We start from the raw sequence: 17,353 nt of genomic DNA, 5'->3' as shown, positions 1-17,353 counted from the left end.
TGCCTATGTAGGAAAACATTCATCAAGCTGTAGACCTAGGAACTCAGGATTTGTATACTTTATTGTAAGGTATATTCCAATATAAAAGTAAAAGGATGAATGAACAGAAGTTTTTCCCTAGTATTTACATAATGTGTAATTCTCTATACTATTTAGTGCAGCACTCTGTAATATGAGAGAGAAAAAAGGCTGCAAAAATTGAAAGATACAGAAAAACACGAAGAAAAAAATAGAGTACGTTGTTATGTCTATTTCTGGTCTTTTCTATGCATAATACTTTAATAAATCTTTGTTGAGGGTATACACACACACACACACACACGCGCGCGCAGACATATGTTACACAAAATAAATATATACAGTTTAAATAAGAAAAACGAAGCCCAGTGAAGAAAAAGGTTAAGAAATAAAAATTATCCCAGAACCTTAAAAATCCCATGTGTTCCTATCTCTTTCCCAGTGGTAACCAAAATCAAGAATTTTAACCATTCTCATGATTTTTGTGATGGGCCTCTGTGTATATTCCTGAACACTACATTGCTTAATTTTGCCCTATTTTTACTTTACACATTAATCATACTGTATGTACTGTTCTGTGACCTCCACTTTTTACCTAACACTCTGTTCTTGAGATTCATTTATGTTCATGTGTTAGCCCTGGTTTATACCTTTTTATTGCTGTACAGTGTTCTATTGTTTGAATATATCTCAATCTATTTATCATTCTACAGTTGGTGATATTTGTATTGTTTCTGCTTTTCTGTGATTAAAAACAATGTTCTTTCTTGTTAAATACACAACTTGTGAGGAGAGAAGTGTGTCCAGACATTACCCAGTGTTCTTGAGCTCCTATGTTGTTTCTACTTCTGGCCATGAAGGGATGGATAACTGTTACTGGACTTGCTCTCCTGCTAGTAACAAGTAGGAAGCTGGGCAAACTATGTAAAACAACTGTTTCAGAAAGTGGACAGTAGGCAGTACAAGATTCTGATTCTCAGAGAAAGAAAACAAGAGTGGGAACCCCAGTGGGAACCCCATGATCTCTCTGGCTTTCTGTCTGCAGTCAGGAGGAGATCACAGGAAGGGTGTGCCCATCCCCCTGAGCTGAGGACAAAGAGACAAGAACATGGGGAGGCAGATGCGGCTAGAATTTTTGGAGCACAGAGTAAGAGATGAAAGAGCTATGTAAGAAAAGCTCACCATAAATTGGCATATGGGTGCGCTTAAGTGTTTGGATTAATACTAACTTGCACGTTTCTAGGAATGGACACCATGAGGTGTGTCAAGGGACAACTACAGAAGAATGAAAAATTACTGGGGCGCTGAGAGGGAAAAATCCCGAAAGTCCACACATTAGAGTTCCAACTAGTCAGAGTTGTGCTCTCACTGAAACCGAGACATTTGGTAGGGACCTCGAAGTACAGAGCTTTTCAACTGGGGACAATTTTGCCCTCTTGGGGCTGTCTAGAGATAATTTTGATTGTCACAACTTAGGAGGGTGTTACTGGCTTCTAGTGGGGAGAGGAAAGAGACACTGCTGAATATCCTACAATGCACACAACCACCACCTACGACAACAACAAAAAGTCATCGGAGGGAAATGAATAATAACTAAATAAACCACCTTATAGTCACTTTTTAAAAACAAATGTTTGAAACTGACCAAAAAAACCCCCAAAACCCCAATGTTCTTCCACACTTTCTTCTAAATGTCTCCTGGTAAACATGGACCACAGCATCTCTAGGAATCTAGGGTATACACAGAAACGTAGAATCAATGGGTCACAGAATATATGCATGTTGCAGTTTACTGAATAAACTGATGTATATCCCTACCAGCAGTGGATGAGAGTTACCAGCACTCAACATCTCTGGCAATACTTGGTATGTCTGATTCTTAAATTTTACCAATTTGTTGTGTGTAAAATAGTCTTGTTGTAGTGTTAAATCTGCACGGTCATTCATCTTTTGAGATGTCTGTGGGCTCTGTGGCAGGCTGAACTGTGTCTCTGAAAAAGATATGGTGAGGTCCTAAATCCCAGAACCTGTGAATGTGACACTATCTGGAAATAGGGTCTTTGCAGATGTACTTAGTTAAGATGAGGTCATACTGGATCAGGGTGGGCCCTAATCCAATTACTGGTGTCCTTATAAGAAGGCCATGTGAAGATGGAGAGAGAGGTTGCATCTATACACCAAGGAACACCAAGGGTTGCTGGCAGCCACCAGAAGCTAGTAGAGGGGTACATGGAACAGATTCTCCATTAGAACTTCTAGAAAGAACCAATCCTGCTGATACCCTGATTTCAGACTTCTAGCCTCAAGAACTGTTAGAGAATAAATTTCTGTTGTTTTTAGCCTTGCAGTTTGCGGTAATTTTTTATGGCAACCACAGGAAACTAATACAGGCCTCATCTTCACTAATAAATTCTTTTTGATGAAGATTTTTACCATGTAAATGAACACAGAATAATGGTCAGACAGTAGTTTTATGAAACCACAGGTATTCTATTTTCTGCAATTAAGGGATGGGAAATGAAAAAAGGACAGAATTCAACACTAAATTCTCACTGCAGGTAGCCTCACAGTGGATGGAAGGTGACAGGTGCTGTTCTAGTATTTTAAGAACCTGCCCAGTGATAGACTTGCCCTAGGAGCGTCTCACTTTCCCATATAAGAAAGGAAAGAAAGAAAGAAAGGAAGGAAGGAGGAAAGAGAAAGAAAGAAATTAGGATAGCACACAGCAAACTGCCCGACTACAGAATTCTTCCCAGTGGCCACTATGGTACCCAGGATGTCTGTTTACCACAGTCTAACCCTGTAACGCTCCACCAGGCTGGCAATCCATGGGCACCCACACTCAATGTCTGCAAGGACAGAGTTTTGCCAGAAAGTGATAGGAAGGGTTACAGCAGTTACTGGGTGCAAGAAAAATTACAAAACACTCCTAACATTGTCAACCTCAGATATGGAAGAAGGTTTCTTCTTCATGAGAAAACAACTGTAATATTTAAAAATTTAATCTTTTAGATCAAAAAGTCATGTTCAGGTATGTTTGCAATTCAAGGAAATGTTTGAAAACCTGCTACTGATAAGCTTAATAATACTTTAAAACATTTACATAAAAAGGAAGCTTCAGCTGGCCAGACGCTAGAGCTGGAAAATTCAGCCCGCGGCCCGTTCTTGCATAGAAAGCTTGGTTGGGACAGTCACAGCTCTGGTTTACATACTGCCTGTGGCCACTCTCGAACCTCAGAGCTAAGTGGTTGTGACATAGACCACTGTCTGCAAAGCCGAAAGCAACTATTCTCTGTTCCTTATAGAAAACATTTCTGACTGCTGATCCAGAGGGTCCCACACTCCTAACTGGGATCATTAAATACTATCGTGAAGATAAAACCCTGGAATCTCACTTGAGAAAACAGTTCTAACATAGTAATTGTTTTGATTTGAGGACCTGGGGTGATGATGACCCTTTAGATACTATTAATGCCCCTTATAATCTTCTATACCTTCAGGGCCACCCATGCCACTGCCTAGATACTCTGTAACCCCAACACAAAACACTGATGTTTCACTGGACAATGTAACAGTGAGCCTCAATAGCTTTTATACTTACAGATGTTCTTCAAGCTTCTTTTTTAGAAGAACTGACTGAAAATGGAAAATAAAAAAATAGTTTATTACTTAACATTTTAACTAATAAACTAATTAAAAAATTAAGAATACAGTAGTAAATAACTGAGTGAGCCCTCTGTAAGTTCTCTGGTCAAAGAACTGAAAATACACAATGTACCCAAGTTTACTTCTCTTTGATAAGGGAGACAGCAGCCTATAAGTGATAAAAACGATCAGTATAAAATACCCATAAACTGTATGTCTGAATTCTCTATTTATAGTCAGGGAAAGGAATTAAAAAGCCACTTACGTACAGACCTAATATTCCTGGATGCAATAGGCAAGTAGAACTCTAATAATAATAGACTGTCCCTAAGACACTTTTTATCTGCTATATTTTCCTTGCATCATGGGATCAACTTCTGTAAACACTTACTGAATTAATCAGAAGTTTCTGATATGCACAGGTTGCAAATAGTTTATGTGACAGGATAGGAACGTTAAAGATGGGATATGCACATCATTTAATATGCTGGAGAATGCAGCTTTGACTGGGTATTTAAAAAAAGAGTCTCCTGAGAAACAGGAGATCAGCACTGACCTAAAATAAACAAAGAATAACAGCATTCCATACAGGACCACCAGGTTTCATAATTAAACTCAACGCTTGTAGGGTACACATTACTAATGAATTCTGTGAAACAGTTTACGTTGAGATAAACAGTTACATAATTAATTCAGCCAAACTCAAATAATACGGACTTAGGAAACAAACTGTCCAATCAGTCAAGAGCAGCACGGAGGGGAACATACCCGTCACACCGGGCTCTTCCATTTTCAGTCCCCTGACTTGATAGTGATTACTGTCATCGCTTATTCGAGCCCATTCTGACACAGCTCTGGAATATTCAAATGCACTTTTTTGCTGAGTATGTCAACTACAGCTAGGTTAGTGGACCACAATGTCCTCTACCACTGCTTCCCCCAAACATAGAGAAAGATGATAACCCTGTTGACTTTTTATTTTTTAATAAATTTATTTATTTTATTTATTTATTTTTGGCTGCATTGGGTCTTCGTTGCTGCACGCAGGCTTCTCATCGCGGTGGTTTCTCTTGTTGCAGAGCATGGGCTCTAGGTGTGTGGGCTTCAGTAGTTGTGGCTCGCGGGCTCTAGAGCGCAGGCTCAGTAGCTGTGGCGCATGGGCTTAGTTGCTCCGCGGCCTGTGGGATCTTCCCGGACCAGGGCTTGAACCCGTGTCCCCGGCATTGGCAGGTGGACTCTCAACCACTGTGCCACCAGGGAAGTCTCAACCCTGTTGAATTTTGATTACTGCTCGTTCCTTCTCCAGTACAGAGGGTAAAATGAAAATACTTTAAAAACACCTTAGCTTTAATTGTGCACTTCTGTCTTGATTAGGCTCTAAGCAAAATTAATTTTAAAATCTCAGATAATATATAATAAAATGATTATGTAATGAGCAGTTAATATGCCAGGCACTCACTCAAGTTTATCACGTGCACTGTCTCATGTCAACCTCACAACCGTGAGTGACACCAGTCCCATCTCATGGTTGAGGGAGGTGAGGCTGGGGAGACATTCAGGGGCTTTCCAGAGGCAGATCCCAAATTAAAACCCAGGCCTGCCAGACCCCGGAGTCTATGCACAGTCTTCACCTCCAGTGAAGCCTCTCCAGTAGAAGACTGTTACTCATAAAATGTGGCATCAGGAGGCCAGACTGTGACAGCAAGCTAGTTTCAAAATACTTTATAAAAACAAACTAGTTATAACAATGGGGGTAGGAGCGGGATGGGAAAAAAAAGGAGCAGAGTTCCTTTTAGCCTGACCGGTTAGGTTTTTGATATCCTTTAAGTATCTTAATTGTAAAGGGCATAAACCTATAAGTAATATTGGTATATTCCTTTTGCATAAAACTCCTGTTAATTTAAAATTTCAACCACATCAACTATGATGGCAGATAATGTATAAATCAAAACATTCTTCAATATATAGAAATGAATAGGAAGCCATACTTACAATAGCCTTGAGCAGAAACCATGCCAAGAGACAGAGAGGACATATTAGTATGAAGCAAACACAGCAGCCAATAGAAGGAACGATTTAGTAATTCATGAACAGAAGTAAAAGACACGCATTTTTTTTCAAAAATGTACATTTTTCTTTCTTCTATGGTCTCCTCATCCTGTCTTGTTCTCTGGAGTTTTATACACTGTGGCTAGCTCAAATTATCCATATGCCTGGATATAACAATGCTTTTCTGCTTCCATGCTAAAAATAAATGACATAAAAATAATAATAAAAATGTGCAAACCACGCTACTGTGACTTAAGGTCACATGAAAGGACTGTGCTTTTGGTAACAGAAATGGGCAGAAACTACGTTGTTCTTTAGAGAGGATCAATTCCATTTGGCAGGCTGCTCTGTGCATTACATATTCCTGAGAAGCAACACTGCAGGTTGGGTGAAAAGAGAGGAGACAACAACATTGAACACCTGCCGTGGGAAGAACCACACGTCGTGGATCACACTTTTCTCCACATTATGCTGAGCCCGCCTTCAGAATGAGGCAAGTTTCTATCTGAATCTTTACAGAGAACACAGCTCTGAGAGAATTTTCAAGGATTTAGAGCAACAAATCTCAGCATCTGAGCAGTCAAATAAATTGACTAATTTATGCAAATAGCACTTTTAGGCCTGGGAACTCACTTCTGAAATATGGCCTCTTAAAGCAATGACACAGCATATTTAATTAGATTTGATAGCCACAGTGATATCTAACCAGGTTATGTAAAAAAATGTTTTACAGAATAAATACCTTTCTTTATGTTTAAATATAAGTAAGAACAGCAAGTATAATGGTTATTAGAGTCTAACACTAAGGTTGAGTGGATACTGATGTTTCGCCATTTTTACTTCCTAGGATCTGCACACCCTTCCCCCCTCTACCATAACAAATCAACAGAAAGTCTCCTCAAAGTTTTTAAGACCAAAACGAAGTCTACATTTACCTCAGTTTAAGGGACTAGTGATTTCCACTGAACTAAGAAATGTTACCCGCTTTGGTTCACTGCTAAGACCCTCTTAGTTTTACTAGTATTTTCATACACGAATGGGTGGTTTTGCTTGTGATTTAGCATTCTGGATAAAGGCATGCTTGAAAGTAAACCATGGTATTTGAAACTAGTTCCATTTTAATAAGGGATGATGTGGTTTAAAACGTTGGTGAGAATTTTAGGAACTGGGAATCAATGTGGGGATCTAAGAAGAACTACCACCACATCAGAGGATAAATTACAGCCCATCATCTCAGAGAGCACGCTGCCAACATAAGCCTGATGGGTGCATAAGAAACTCATAAAATTAGGTCACCAGTGAGCTTTTTATACCTCACACTCTCAGGTTTTAAGTAATATGCTGTTTTGTTTTTACACCCTCTTACGTTACTAAGGCTGGACGGAACTAGATGTGTCTACAGTTTTGACGCTGAGTGCCCCAAATGACTCTAACCATGAAAACAACAAAATAGGTTTATACTCAAAAGCCAGAGTTACTCTGGCAAAAGGAAAAAAGTTATCAACTGACTGAAGCAAAGATTAAACTTCAGTTGTTATCCCCTCTTCACACTGGTTTTGAGCCCTTTTACAGGAGCAGCTCTAATGTATACTAAGCTCATTAAATGTAAGGGACTTTGCAAAACATGATTGATTTACGCCTGCATCAGAGCCTGACTACTATGAGCTGCCCCAGCTCACTGTGTGGGGCGGTGAGCATGGCGAGGTGGGGAGGACCCTGTTCCCGCCTCGGCACACTTACTCTTTTCTAGGTGAGTGCCCGCCAAGCAGGCAGGGCTAGGGCAGAGGGGCAGAGTGCTAAGGGAATATTAAAATAGGGCAGTGAGCTTATATTTGAGAGAGAGAGAGAGAGAGAGAGAGAGAGAGAGAGAGAGAGAGAGAGAGAGTGCGCACAAGGGGGGGCAGGGTGTGTTGTGTGTGTGTGTGTGTGTGTGTGTGTAACAATGTGCGTGTGTGTGTGTGTATCTGTGTGGCGGGAGGGGCAGGGGAGAAAGCGGGATTCATAAACCTAGAGATGGTAGTATTTTAGAAATGGCATTATTTTCTTTTTTTTTTTGCGGTACGCGGGCCTCTCACTGTTGTGGCCTGTCACTGTTGTGGCCTCTCCTGTTGCAGACGGGCCTCCGGACGCACAGGCTCAGTGGCCATGGCTCACAGGCCCAGCCGCTCCGCGGCATGTGGGATCTTCCCGGACTGGGGCACGAACCTGTGTCCCCTGCATCGGCAGGCGGACTCTCAACCACTGCGCCACCAGGGAAGCCCGGCATTATTTTCTTAAAATCAATTTTACAACAAACATTGCTACTTGAACATGCTAAGTTTCTATCAGCATTTTTTTTTTTTGACCAGAGGGAAAAACCTATACTCTGAATACTGAGGTGAGCACATGTAAAACCATAAAACCCCAATTAATTCTTCAGCTGATAACTACAAGTGAACTTCTAATTCCCAGCAGGATGAATCTGAAAGAGACAATAAAGTACTGTCTGGTCCTTTTTATAAGGAATGTTAGTAAAACACTGTTTCTTTTCTATAACCACTATAATTACAATTATTTTGATATAGACCATCAAATAAAAGTTATAGCTTTTCTTAACGTTATGAAACTGTTGGACCATCACTGGTACATATTAAGACTTACATCTTCTGCCTTTGAGCCTTGATCCTGTAAAGATTTTTGCAATTCTTCGACTTGTGACTGTACTTCTAGAAGTCTTTGATTCACCAGCCTAGAAATCAAAGGTACATTAATTTTCCAAGTTCTGACTAAACTTATGCCTTTTGCCTTAGGTTTTCACATTGGTTAGAGAAACAGTATAATGAGAAAAACAAAGTCTCATGTTATAGTCGTAGTAGCTCACTTTTCTGGATGTTTTCTGTATTGCTTAAAATGTCTATGATGATATCCAATGCAGTGTTTTGGTGGACACGTTTTGTTGAGCTGGTATGTTTATACATATACATTTATCTGAGATTCACTTCACTATAGGTTTGTTCAAACTGAGTGTCAGGCACCACACTCAGCATAGTCCTAGCAGACCCTTGCACTCGCATTTAGTGGGGAGACAAAATGTAAAGAAATAAAATACGAGCTAAATACTTCAACACAGCACACAGAGGTACACACAGGAGTGACAGCTGCTCAGAGAAGCTAGGACTGCACCTAACTGCGTGGAGGAGTTGGCTTCACTTCAATGGAGATCAGACCAGTAAATAAACGCTTATGTGGTTAAGGGTGGAAAGGGGATTCAAGACCGAGAATTCAGCATGTCCAAAGCACACAGAAAGGGAGCGGGTACGAAGAGTTCAGGAACTGTAAGGCTGAAGACCAAGTTATGAGGCGAAGGAAGGCTGGAGATGAAACCAGAGGAGAAAAGGAGAGGCTGGGACACCCCTCTGAGAAATGCAAATGTATTTTTATTTATCCTATAATCGGGCCTAAAATTTTGTTGGGATGGGAATAGCCCAGCCAGCCTTTAAAAATGCTGATTCTGGAGCTCAATCCCCATAAATTCTCTAGATCATTAGGATGCAACATTCAGGGGACCAGTAGGCCTTGGACGATGTGGAAGGATCAGACAGTGTTTCAGAAAGATCACGCTGGTGTGAAAGTGGAGGAGACCATCTGGGAAGCCCCACCGGGGCCGGCACAGTGATCACGCCTCCCCCTAAAACAGAAGGGGCAGAGGCGGGGTGCACGGAAAATGCAAAGGAATACAAGGAGCAAAAAGTAACTTAGGAGTCCGGTCTGAGCTACCAAGGACCATTTACTGAGAAAGGGAATACAGGAGGAGCAGGCTGAGAAAGAAGCACAAAGGACTTCATTCGGTATTTGTCGAAAATGAAGTGATTAGAGATGCCTGTCGAACAGCTGGACACCTGCACCTGAAACCCAGCGGGAGGGCTAAGCCGACCCTCCAGACCCAAGAGCCGTTCGGCAGTGACTGAAGCCAGGAGCATGAGTAACAGTGGCCAGAGACAACGTGAACCAGCTCGGAGGAGGAACAAGAGGGGCCACGGCAGACCACCAAGCAAAGGGCTGAAAGAGGAGCCTCGCCCTGGACAGCAACCCAAGGACTGGGAGAGACACAAGCGAGGGCTGTTCCTGAAACTGAAAACAAGTCTGTGGAAGGGGAAACGATCCACAATGAAAACAGTAAAGAGGCGAGGAGAGATAAAGTCCTAACTGCTCCCACTGGACTGGCTAGTAAGTACTTGAGTAAAAGCCAGATTGCTCCCAATTAAGGACAAAACAGGGCAATGAATATTTAGAATCCAAATAGCCAAGAAGTTCAGTAAGAAATTCTTTTACTCAACAAGTGACAAGAAATTCTTACTGTAAACCTCTAGGTTCTATAATTTAGTGAGAATCACAGTAAAAAGGCAATAAATCTATAATAATAACTGATGTTTTTCACACAAAGGAATCTGTTTTTTCACTCAGTGAAACAATTATCTGAAAACTCATATTCAATATGGAACAGAGGTACATAAGTACGTTGCTAACTGTAACTTTGTTTAATCTTCTCAGGAAGCAATATGAAAAATATATCAAACTATAAGGCTATTTCAACTATCCATCTTAGACACTTTTGAAATTAATCAGTCAAAAAATATTGTTACTAGGTGGAGGCCATCATAAATGTCATAAAACATAGTCTAACATATCGATTAAAGCATGGAGCATACATGTACACACACATGTATGAACCTATAAAAATATATGTAAATATATACGAAAAATTTCAACTACAAATAAATAAGGATTATAATGTTGACCTCATGGGGTTGTTTAGAAAAACTAAGTAAGATAATATATAAAGGGTGTGCACATAGCAGGTACTTCTATAAATACCTCTACTTTCTTTCTCCCCCTTCAAGGGTTTAGTTAATCAACATTTTAATCCAAGTCTAATTACATATAGTTGTCAAGGGGTGTAGGGAGAGGGTGAGCTTGAGATCACAACCTACTCTGAGAGGAAGGGAAGGAGATCACACGTGCTTCCAGAGAGCTCCCCAAGCCGTTCCAGTACGGCTCCACCCTCGACCCTTCATGCCTCTCCTTACATTGCTTGAGGGTCAACATGTGTTACAGATTTTAACAAATACCAACTTGTTGGGAAAACTAACTGGAAAGGGACTTTGGAGGTTTACTACAAACCTCATCCTTCTAAGGTGGACATATGGCGGTGAGCAAATAGTATTTAAGGTCGTACAGTTATGAGACTAAGTAGAACTGAAACCCTGCTTTCTTGGTGCTAACCCAGTGCTGTCAAAGAGTAAGAGGTTAAGGTACAGACCAGGTAATGTAAACACTAAACTCAGTAAGAACAAACTTATGATAACTCACTTAAGAGTAAAGCATCCTGTGAGGAGAAGACAGGGAAAAAAAACGTTTTATAAATGTGGCAGAAGATAAACTGGCAAGAAAGAGGTTAAGTAGAGGCTTTGGAGTCTCGTAGCCTGGGTCTCAGCCCAAATTCCTACATGTATAAAATTTTAATAAAGTAAGACCACATGTTTAAAACACTTAGCACAATGTTTGGAACAACACTGGAACATGTTTGGAACAGCAGTTTAATAAATGTTAGCTGCTCGTATTACTAGTATTACTGTTACAGATCATAATACCCACAGATGGCTATAATCTAAAGGTAAGTTATCATCAGTGTTGTAATTTAATAAACAAACACAGCTGTGAATAACAGGCATTTAGGCGGTAACCAGTCATCTACATGCACGAGTCCTCTACGAATGACAGCTAGCTGTTCTATTTTGAGGAGAAAGAGTAATAGCTGTAAGGTCTGTGACAAACAAGGCAAGTGTTACAGAAAACGTTGTAGGTGTTGATTCACTGATAAGAAATTAGTGTTGGGAGAAGGCTCTCCCCACTAAGATGCTAAAAGACAGTGGAGGCCAAGGATGAAGGGGGTAACTCAAGGTGCCCTCACCATGGGCTCTGCATGACTGACTGCTGTTTTCTACAATTCCCACTCCTCCTCCTTCTCTTTTTCCACTTTTTCTAAGTATTTTAAAAAAGTATTCATTTATCTATGCTCCTAAGAATGATATAAAAATGTCTCCTTATGTTTACGCTTAATTATGCTCTAATAATCACCCTGGTATTTACAGTTTGCTGATTCTCCCTCAACAGCTTTAAAAATTAAAGTTACAGGAAGAAGGGTAGGATATGTAAAACTATCGTAACAATTTTGACTCTCAAGACTGACTCACACCTGGGAAGTGCCAAATCAATCAGGCAGAATAAGCAAGGAATCTGTAATATCACATAAACTGTGAAACTATTTATAAAATTGTCAAATCCCTCACAAATGACAGAATATCACAGCTCTAAGAAAAAGAAAAGACATCATATGTCTGGTATTTAAGAAACATTTCCAAAAAGGAAAAGAATGAGAGGACTGTCATAATAAAATATAAAAGTAGCCCTTGCCAGAGCAAGCTACTGGTTTAAAAGTAGTTTGGACAAACTGCCTACTGCAATACTCTTAAAACTTACAAGCAGAAAAGTGATGTTTTGTTAAATTTGCAGATTCTAAATTCTCAAAACAATTGAATTGTTCATAAAACTGGCATGACTTCCTATCAGAGTCACAAGAAATAACAGATTAAAAAAAAAAAAAGCCCTATCAATTGAATCATGATGGATCCTACTGTTTTTCCTCACACCAGTCAATTCTTTGAAACATTAGCTTGTAAAAACAGGGTAAATTCTACTAATATAAGCATGACTATGAAGTAAAATTGTCTCGAAAGACTGTGAATAAATCGTGACTTTTTTTAATCCTCTAGTTTTAATTAGTGATTAAAAAGGGAAAATGGTAGGACTTTGGTATCATTTTGCCAGAAGAGAAGAAAGAGCTAAAGACGGGAATGCTATTACAGAGAGACTCGTACGTTTTTGGGCAAATTTGCCTGTTAAGTGGAAAAGTGGAAAAAAGTACTCTTGAAATGAAATGGAATAACACACTTTCACTTTTCAAACCACAGCTCAAACCTTTGTTTAAGGAATCAAAATCAAGGTAAATAGAGAAAACCGGTGTCCAAGCTGCTGCCACGTGCCTCCTACCTGTTCTCTGTCTCCAGTCATTCTTGCGTAGCGTGGCATCATCTAGAAGGCTCTGCAATAAGGCGATTTTTTTCATTGTCTGAACCCTCTTGGTTAATTTTTAACATCTTAATTCTCATGCTGAAGACGAATAAGTTTCTCCCTGAGAGCAGAAGAAAAACGGATTAACGTAGTTATCAAAATCCAGCTATGCACTGTTACAGATTTAATACATAGAACAGAATGAAAACAAAGTACCTGGAAAAAATTTAGCTCCTGTTGTAACTGGCTGAGACATACATTTCAGGTCTTAAGCACTTTCGTTTCAGAATGGACAATCGGAAGATAACAGAATCCCCATGCAGCATGACTTGTAATGAATGAGGTTTTAAAATCCTATTTCCTTTCTGATTTAAGTATTTAAGCTGTGAATGATTTAAGCACTTACGCTGTGGATGCACCTATGGTATTTGTTCTTTGGTTCTCGTCAACAAAACATCATCTCTAATGCTATGCTCTTACATTACCAATAATTTGGTGGCAAGATGTAACATTCAACGAAGAATGCCTTCAAGACATGCAGTCCATCCATTCCTGTAGATACGGTAAACCTGTAGTCTTGTAACAAGACAGATTATCAGAGCCAGGTTACTGGACTGCATTGTTTTGGGCTCTTTGCGTGATGCCAAATGCTTACACTGAGGGAGGCTAAAAGCAACAGCCACACAAAAATTGCCACTGTGAATACTGCAGGGATGATATAATTGAACATTAATTCACATGACGGTATCATTGAAGATATACGTCTTGAAGATAGAATTCGTCCTTTATGTTAGAGAGGGTCATCTCTAGAGGGCCGCATGAAGAAGATATTACTATCCATACCAGATGCTATGAAAAACTGTGCTTCTCATGGAAAAAGAAAAAACAAAAGTGAAATATCAAACACAAAAAAAACATTCTGCTCTTATTTTGTAAACACTGTAAACCTTATAAAGTACTTTAACTTTTTCTATTGAAAAGATGAGAGTCAAATCTGTAACCCAACTCAAGCAGTTACATAGAACTTGATATATTTTGTAAATTGAAAAAAATGACTTCATCATATTTATCAATTACAAAGTAAAACAAGCTCATTGTAGGGTGAAAAAAAGATAAATGAGAAGAAAATACAAACCCTCCATAACCCTGCAGTGCAAAATAATTACTGTTGAAATACAGCCTTCTAACTTTATGCATACGTACAAACATGCAAACACTTGTAAAAATGAATCTCACAGTACCTGTTACACTGGTATCTGCTATTTACACTTAACTTTTCACAATCTTTTCATAACATTAAATTTTATACTTTAATATTTTAAATGACATGTTAAAGTATATAGACGATCATTATCTAATTCATGCCCAATTATTGGGCATTTAGATTATTACCAATTTTGAACTTTAACATGTTATTAATGATTAGCTTTATAAATATCCTTTTGTGTATATCCTTGGGTATTTCCTCAGAATTAATTCTCAGGCAAGTAATTTTTCTGTCAAAAGATAGGCACATTTTTTAGACAACATACACATTCTGCCAAACTGCTCAAAAGAAAAGTTGTACAACCACAAGAAAAAAATTTTTTTGGTAATTATGTGTGGTGATGTATATTAACTAGGCTTAATACGGTAATCATTTCACAACATACACACATAGCAAATCATTATGTTGTATACCTAAAGTTGTTACACAGTTATATGTCAATTATATCTCACTTGAAAAAGATTGTATCACTTTAATCTTTTACTCCTAGTTTATGAGGTTTCCAATTTCTCCACACCCTTAACATCAGTGAAAATCATCACTTTTAACAGATTTTTGCAAACTGGAAGAGCAAATTTCATTATGCATCAAGAATACTAACCCATTGTCTATGATATACATTGAGAAATTTCATCCTTTGTACTACTTCATTTTCTTGATAGCTCTTCTAGACATATTCTAGACACAGAGAATTTTTTTTTTTTTTTTTTTTTTTTTTTGCGGTACGCGGGCCTCTCACTGTTGTGGCTCCGGACGCACAGGCTCAGCGGCCATGGCTCACGGGCCCAGCCGCTCCGCAGCATGTGGGATCCTCCCGGACCGGGGCACGAACCCGTGTCCCCTGCCATCGGCAGGCGGACTCTCAACCACTGCGCCACCAGGGAAGCCCGAGACTAATTATTTTGCAGGCTGATGGCTAAGCATAACCTTTGTCTCTGGGCCATGTGGTTTCACTGCTAAATGTCTGCTGAGGATGCCCAAGCACAGATATATTAGTTTACTGAGTGTGTGTGAGATGCTGTCCTCCCAAAGAGAGAAATCAAGTCTCTGTGGGGACAGCTGAAGAAAGCCCCTAACACGCTGAAATCATGGACATCTAACCTCAAGTTCGTGTTGAAAGTTTTATAAAGGACCAGTTCCTTTTCTTTATTGCTAACATGTACTCCTCTGTAATATAGAGGACCAGTTCCTTTTCTTTTTTTTTTTTTTTTTTTTTTTTTTTTTTTTTTGGCGGTACGTGGTGCTCTCACTGTTGTGGCCCCTCCCGTTGCGGAGCACAGGCTCCGGACGCGCAGGCTCAGTGGCCATGGCTCACGGGCCCAGCCGCTCCGCGGCACGTGGGATCTTCCCAGACCGGGGCACGAACCCGTGTCCCCAGCATCGGCAGGCGGACCCTCAACCACTGCATCACCAGGGAAGCCCAGTTCCTTTTCTTTATCGCTATTACAGAGGAGTACATTTTCTCCAAGAATATTGTGCAGTGTGGCTGTGACCTTCAGCATCTCCTTACCTGATTTCAGGTGTGACGATCTCTGCTGCCAGACTATCTGAAGATTCCTGACTTCCCAGAGGCATTAACCCTGTAAACAAACAATCATGGGTGCAAGGTTAAGAGAGGGCACAGCTACCTCCTTTAGTTCCTATATGAACTCCTACTTTGAGCATTAATTTTAACAGCTAAAATCTTTAATTCAAGTAAAAAACCATGTCACAGTTGCCTTACACGATTGCCTTACAACATTATTATTATATCATTTTAACACTTTTTAAGGGTACAACTGAGTGGCACTAAGTCCCATGTTGGCGCTAAGGCACTATGTTGTGGAACCATCACTACTATCTATTCCCAAACTCTTTCATCACTCAAAACGTAAATTCTGGAACCATTAAGCAGTAACTCCCCATTACTTTCTCCCTCAGCTCCTCGTAACTTTAATTCCAATTTCTGTCTGGCTAAATGAATTTGCCCATTCTAGACACCTCACACCAATATTTGTCCTTTTGTGTCTGGCTCACTTCACCTAACATAATGTTTTCAATATTCATCTATGTTGCACCATTTATCACAACTTCATCTCTTTATATGGCCAAATAATATCCCATTATACATACATACCACATTTTCTTTATCCACGTATCTGTCTATGGACACATGGGTTGTTCCCACCTTTTGGCTATTGTGAATAATGCTGCTATGAACATTGGTATACCAGGATGTGGTTGAGTCCTTGCTTTGATTCTTTTGTATATACACTTAGGAATGGAATTTCTGGATCATATGGTAACTTTTTAAAGAACCACCGAACTCTTCCGCAGTGGCTGACCCATTTTACGTTCCCACCAGCAAGGCAGGAGGGCTCCGACTTCTCCACACCCTCACCAACACTTGTCACTTTCCTTTCTTTCTTCTTTTTTGATAGTAGCCACCCTAATGGGTGTGAAGTGGTATCTCACTGTGGTTTTGCTTTGCATTTCTCTAATGACTAATGATGTTGAGCACTGTTTCATGTGCTTACTGGCCATTTGTATATCTTCTTTGGAGAAATGTCTGTTCAAGTCCTTTGCTTGTCTGTGAACTGCAAAGGACTTTTGCAGTTTCTTTTTGTTGTTGAATTGAAGAAGTTCTTTATACACTCTTGACATCAATCATCTATCAGATAAATGATTTGCAGATATTTTCTCCCATCTTGTGGGTTGCCTTTTCACTATGTTGATAAGTGTTCTTTGAAACACAAAAGTTTTAAATTTTGTTGAAGTCCAATTTACCCATTATTTTTGTTGCCTGTGCTTTTGGTATCAATTCCAAGGAATCACTGCCAACTCCAACATCATGATGATTTTCCTCTATGTTTTTTTAAAATTTTATAGCTTTAGCTCTTACATTTAGGTCTCTGATCCATTTTGAGTTCCTTTTTTGTATATGGTGTAAGGGTTCAACTTCATGCTTTTGGATGTGGACATACAGTTTTCCCAGCACAATCTGAAAGACTTTCCTTTCCCCCACTAAGTGGTCTTGACACTCTCGTTGAAAATCAATTTATTGCATATGTGAGGGTTTATTTCTAGGCTCTCTATTCTACTCCATTGGTCTATATATCTGTCCTTATACCTATACATACTGTTTTGATTACTCTAACTTTATACTAAGTTTTGAAATCAGGAAGTATGAGTGCTCAAGCTATTTTTTTTTTCTTTTTCAAGATTGTTTTGGCTATTCGGGATCCTTGAGTTTCCATATAAATTTTAGTCTGGGTTTTTCTATTT

At 39.5% G+C, this 17,353-nt stretch overlaps 1 protein-coding gene across 1 annotated transcript in view; it reads right to left on the bottom strand.

The window, feature by feature from the left end:
* HOOK3 (hook microtubule tethering protein 3) overlaps nt 1–17,353 on the bottom strand; it is a 110,042-nt gene that overhangs the window by 16,673 nt on the left and 76,016 nt on the right. The window contains 7 exon segments of the mRNA XM_032618413.1: nt 3,620–3,654; nt 8,353–8,440; nt 12,802–12,820; nt 12,823–12,871; nt 12,873–12,911; nt 12,913–12,943; nt 15,600–15,669. Coding sequence (XP_032474304.1) covers nt 3,620–3,654; nt 8,353–8,440; nt 12,802–12,820; nt 12,823–12,871; nt 12,873–12,911; nt 12,913–12,943; nt 15,600–15,669 — 331 coding nt within the window.

The sequence above is a fragment of the Phocoena sinus genome, chromosome 21 (assembly GCF_008692025.1).
Source record: "Phocoena sinus isolate mPhoSin1 chromosome 21, mPhoSin1.pri, whole genome shotgun sequence".
Classification (NCBI taxonomy): Eukaryota; Metazoa; Chordata; class Mammalia; order Artiodactyla; family Phocoenidae; genus Phocoena; species Phocoena sinus.
This window is presented reverse-complemented; position numbering and strand designations above follow the sequence as displayed.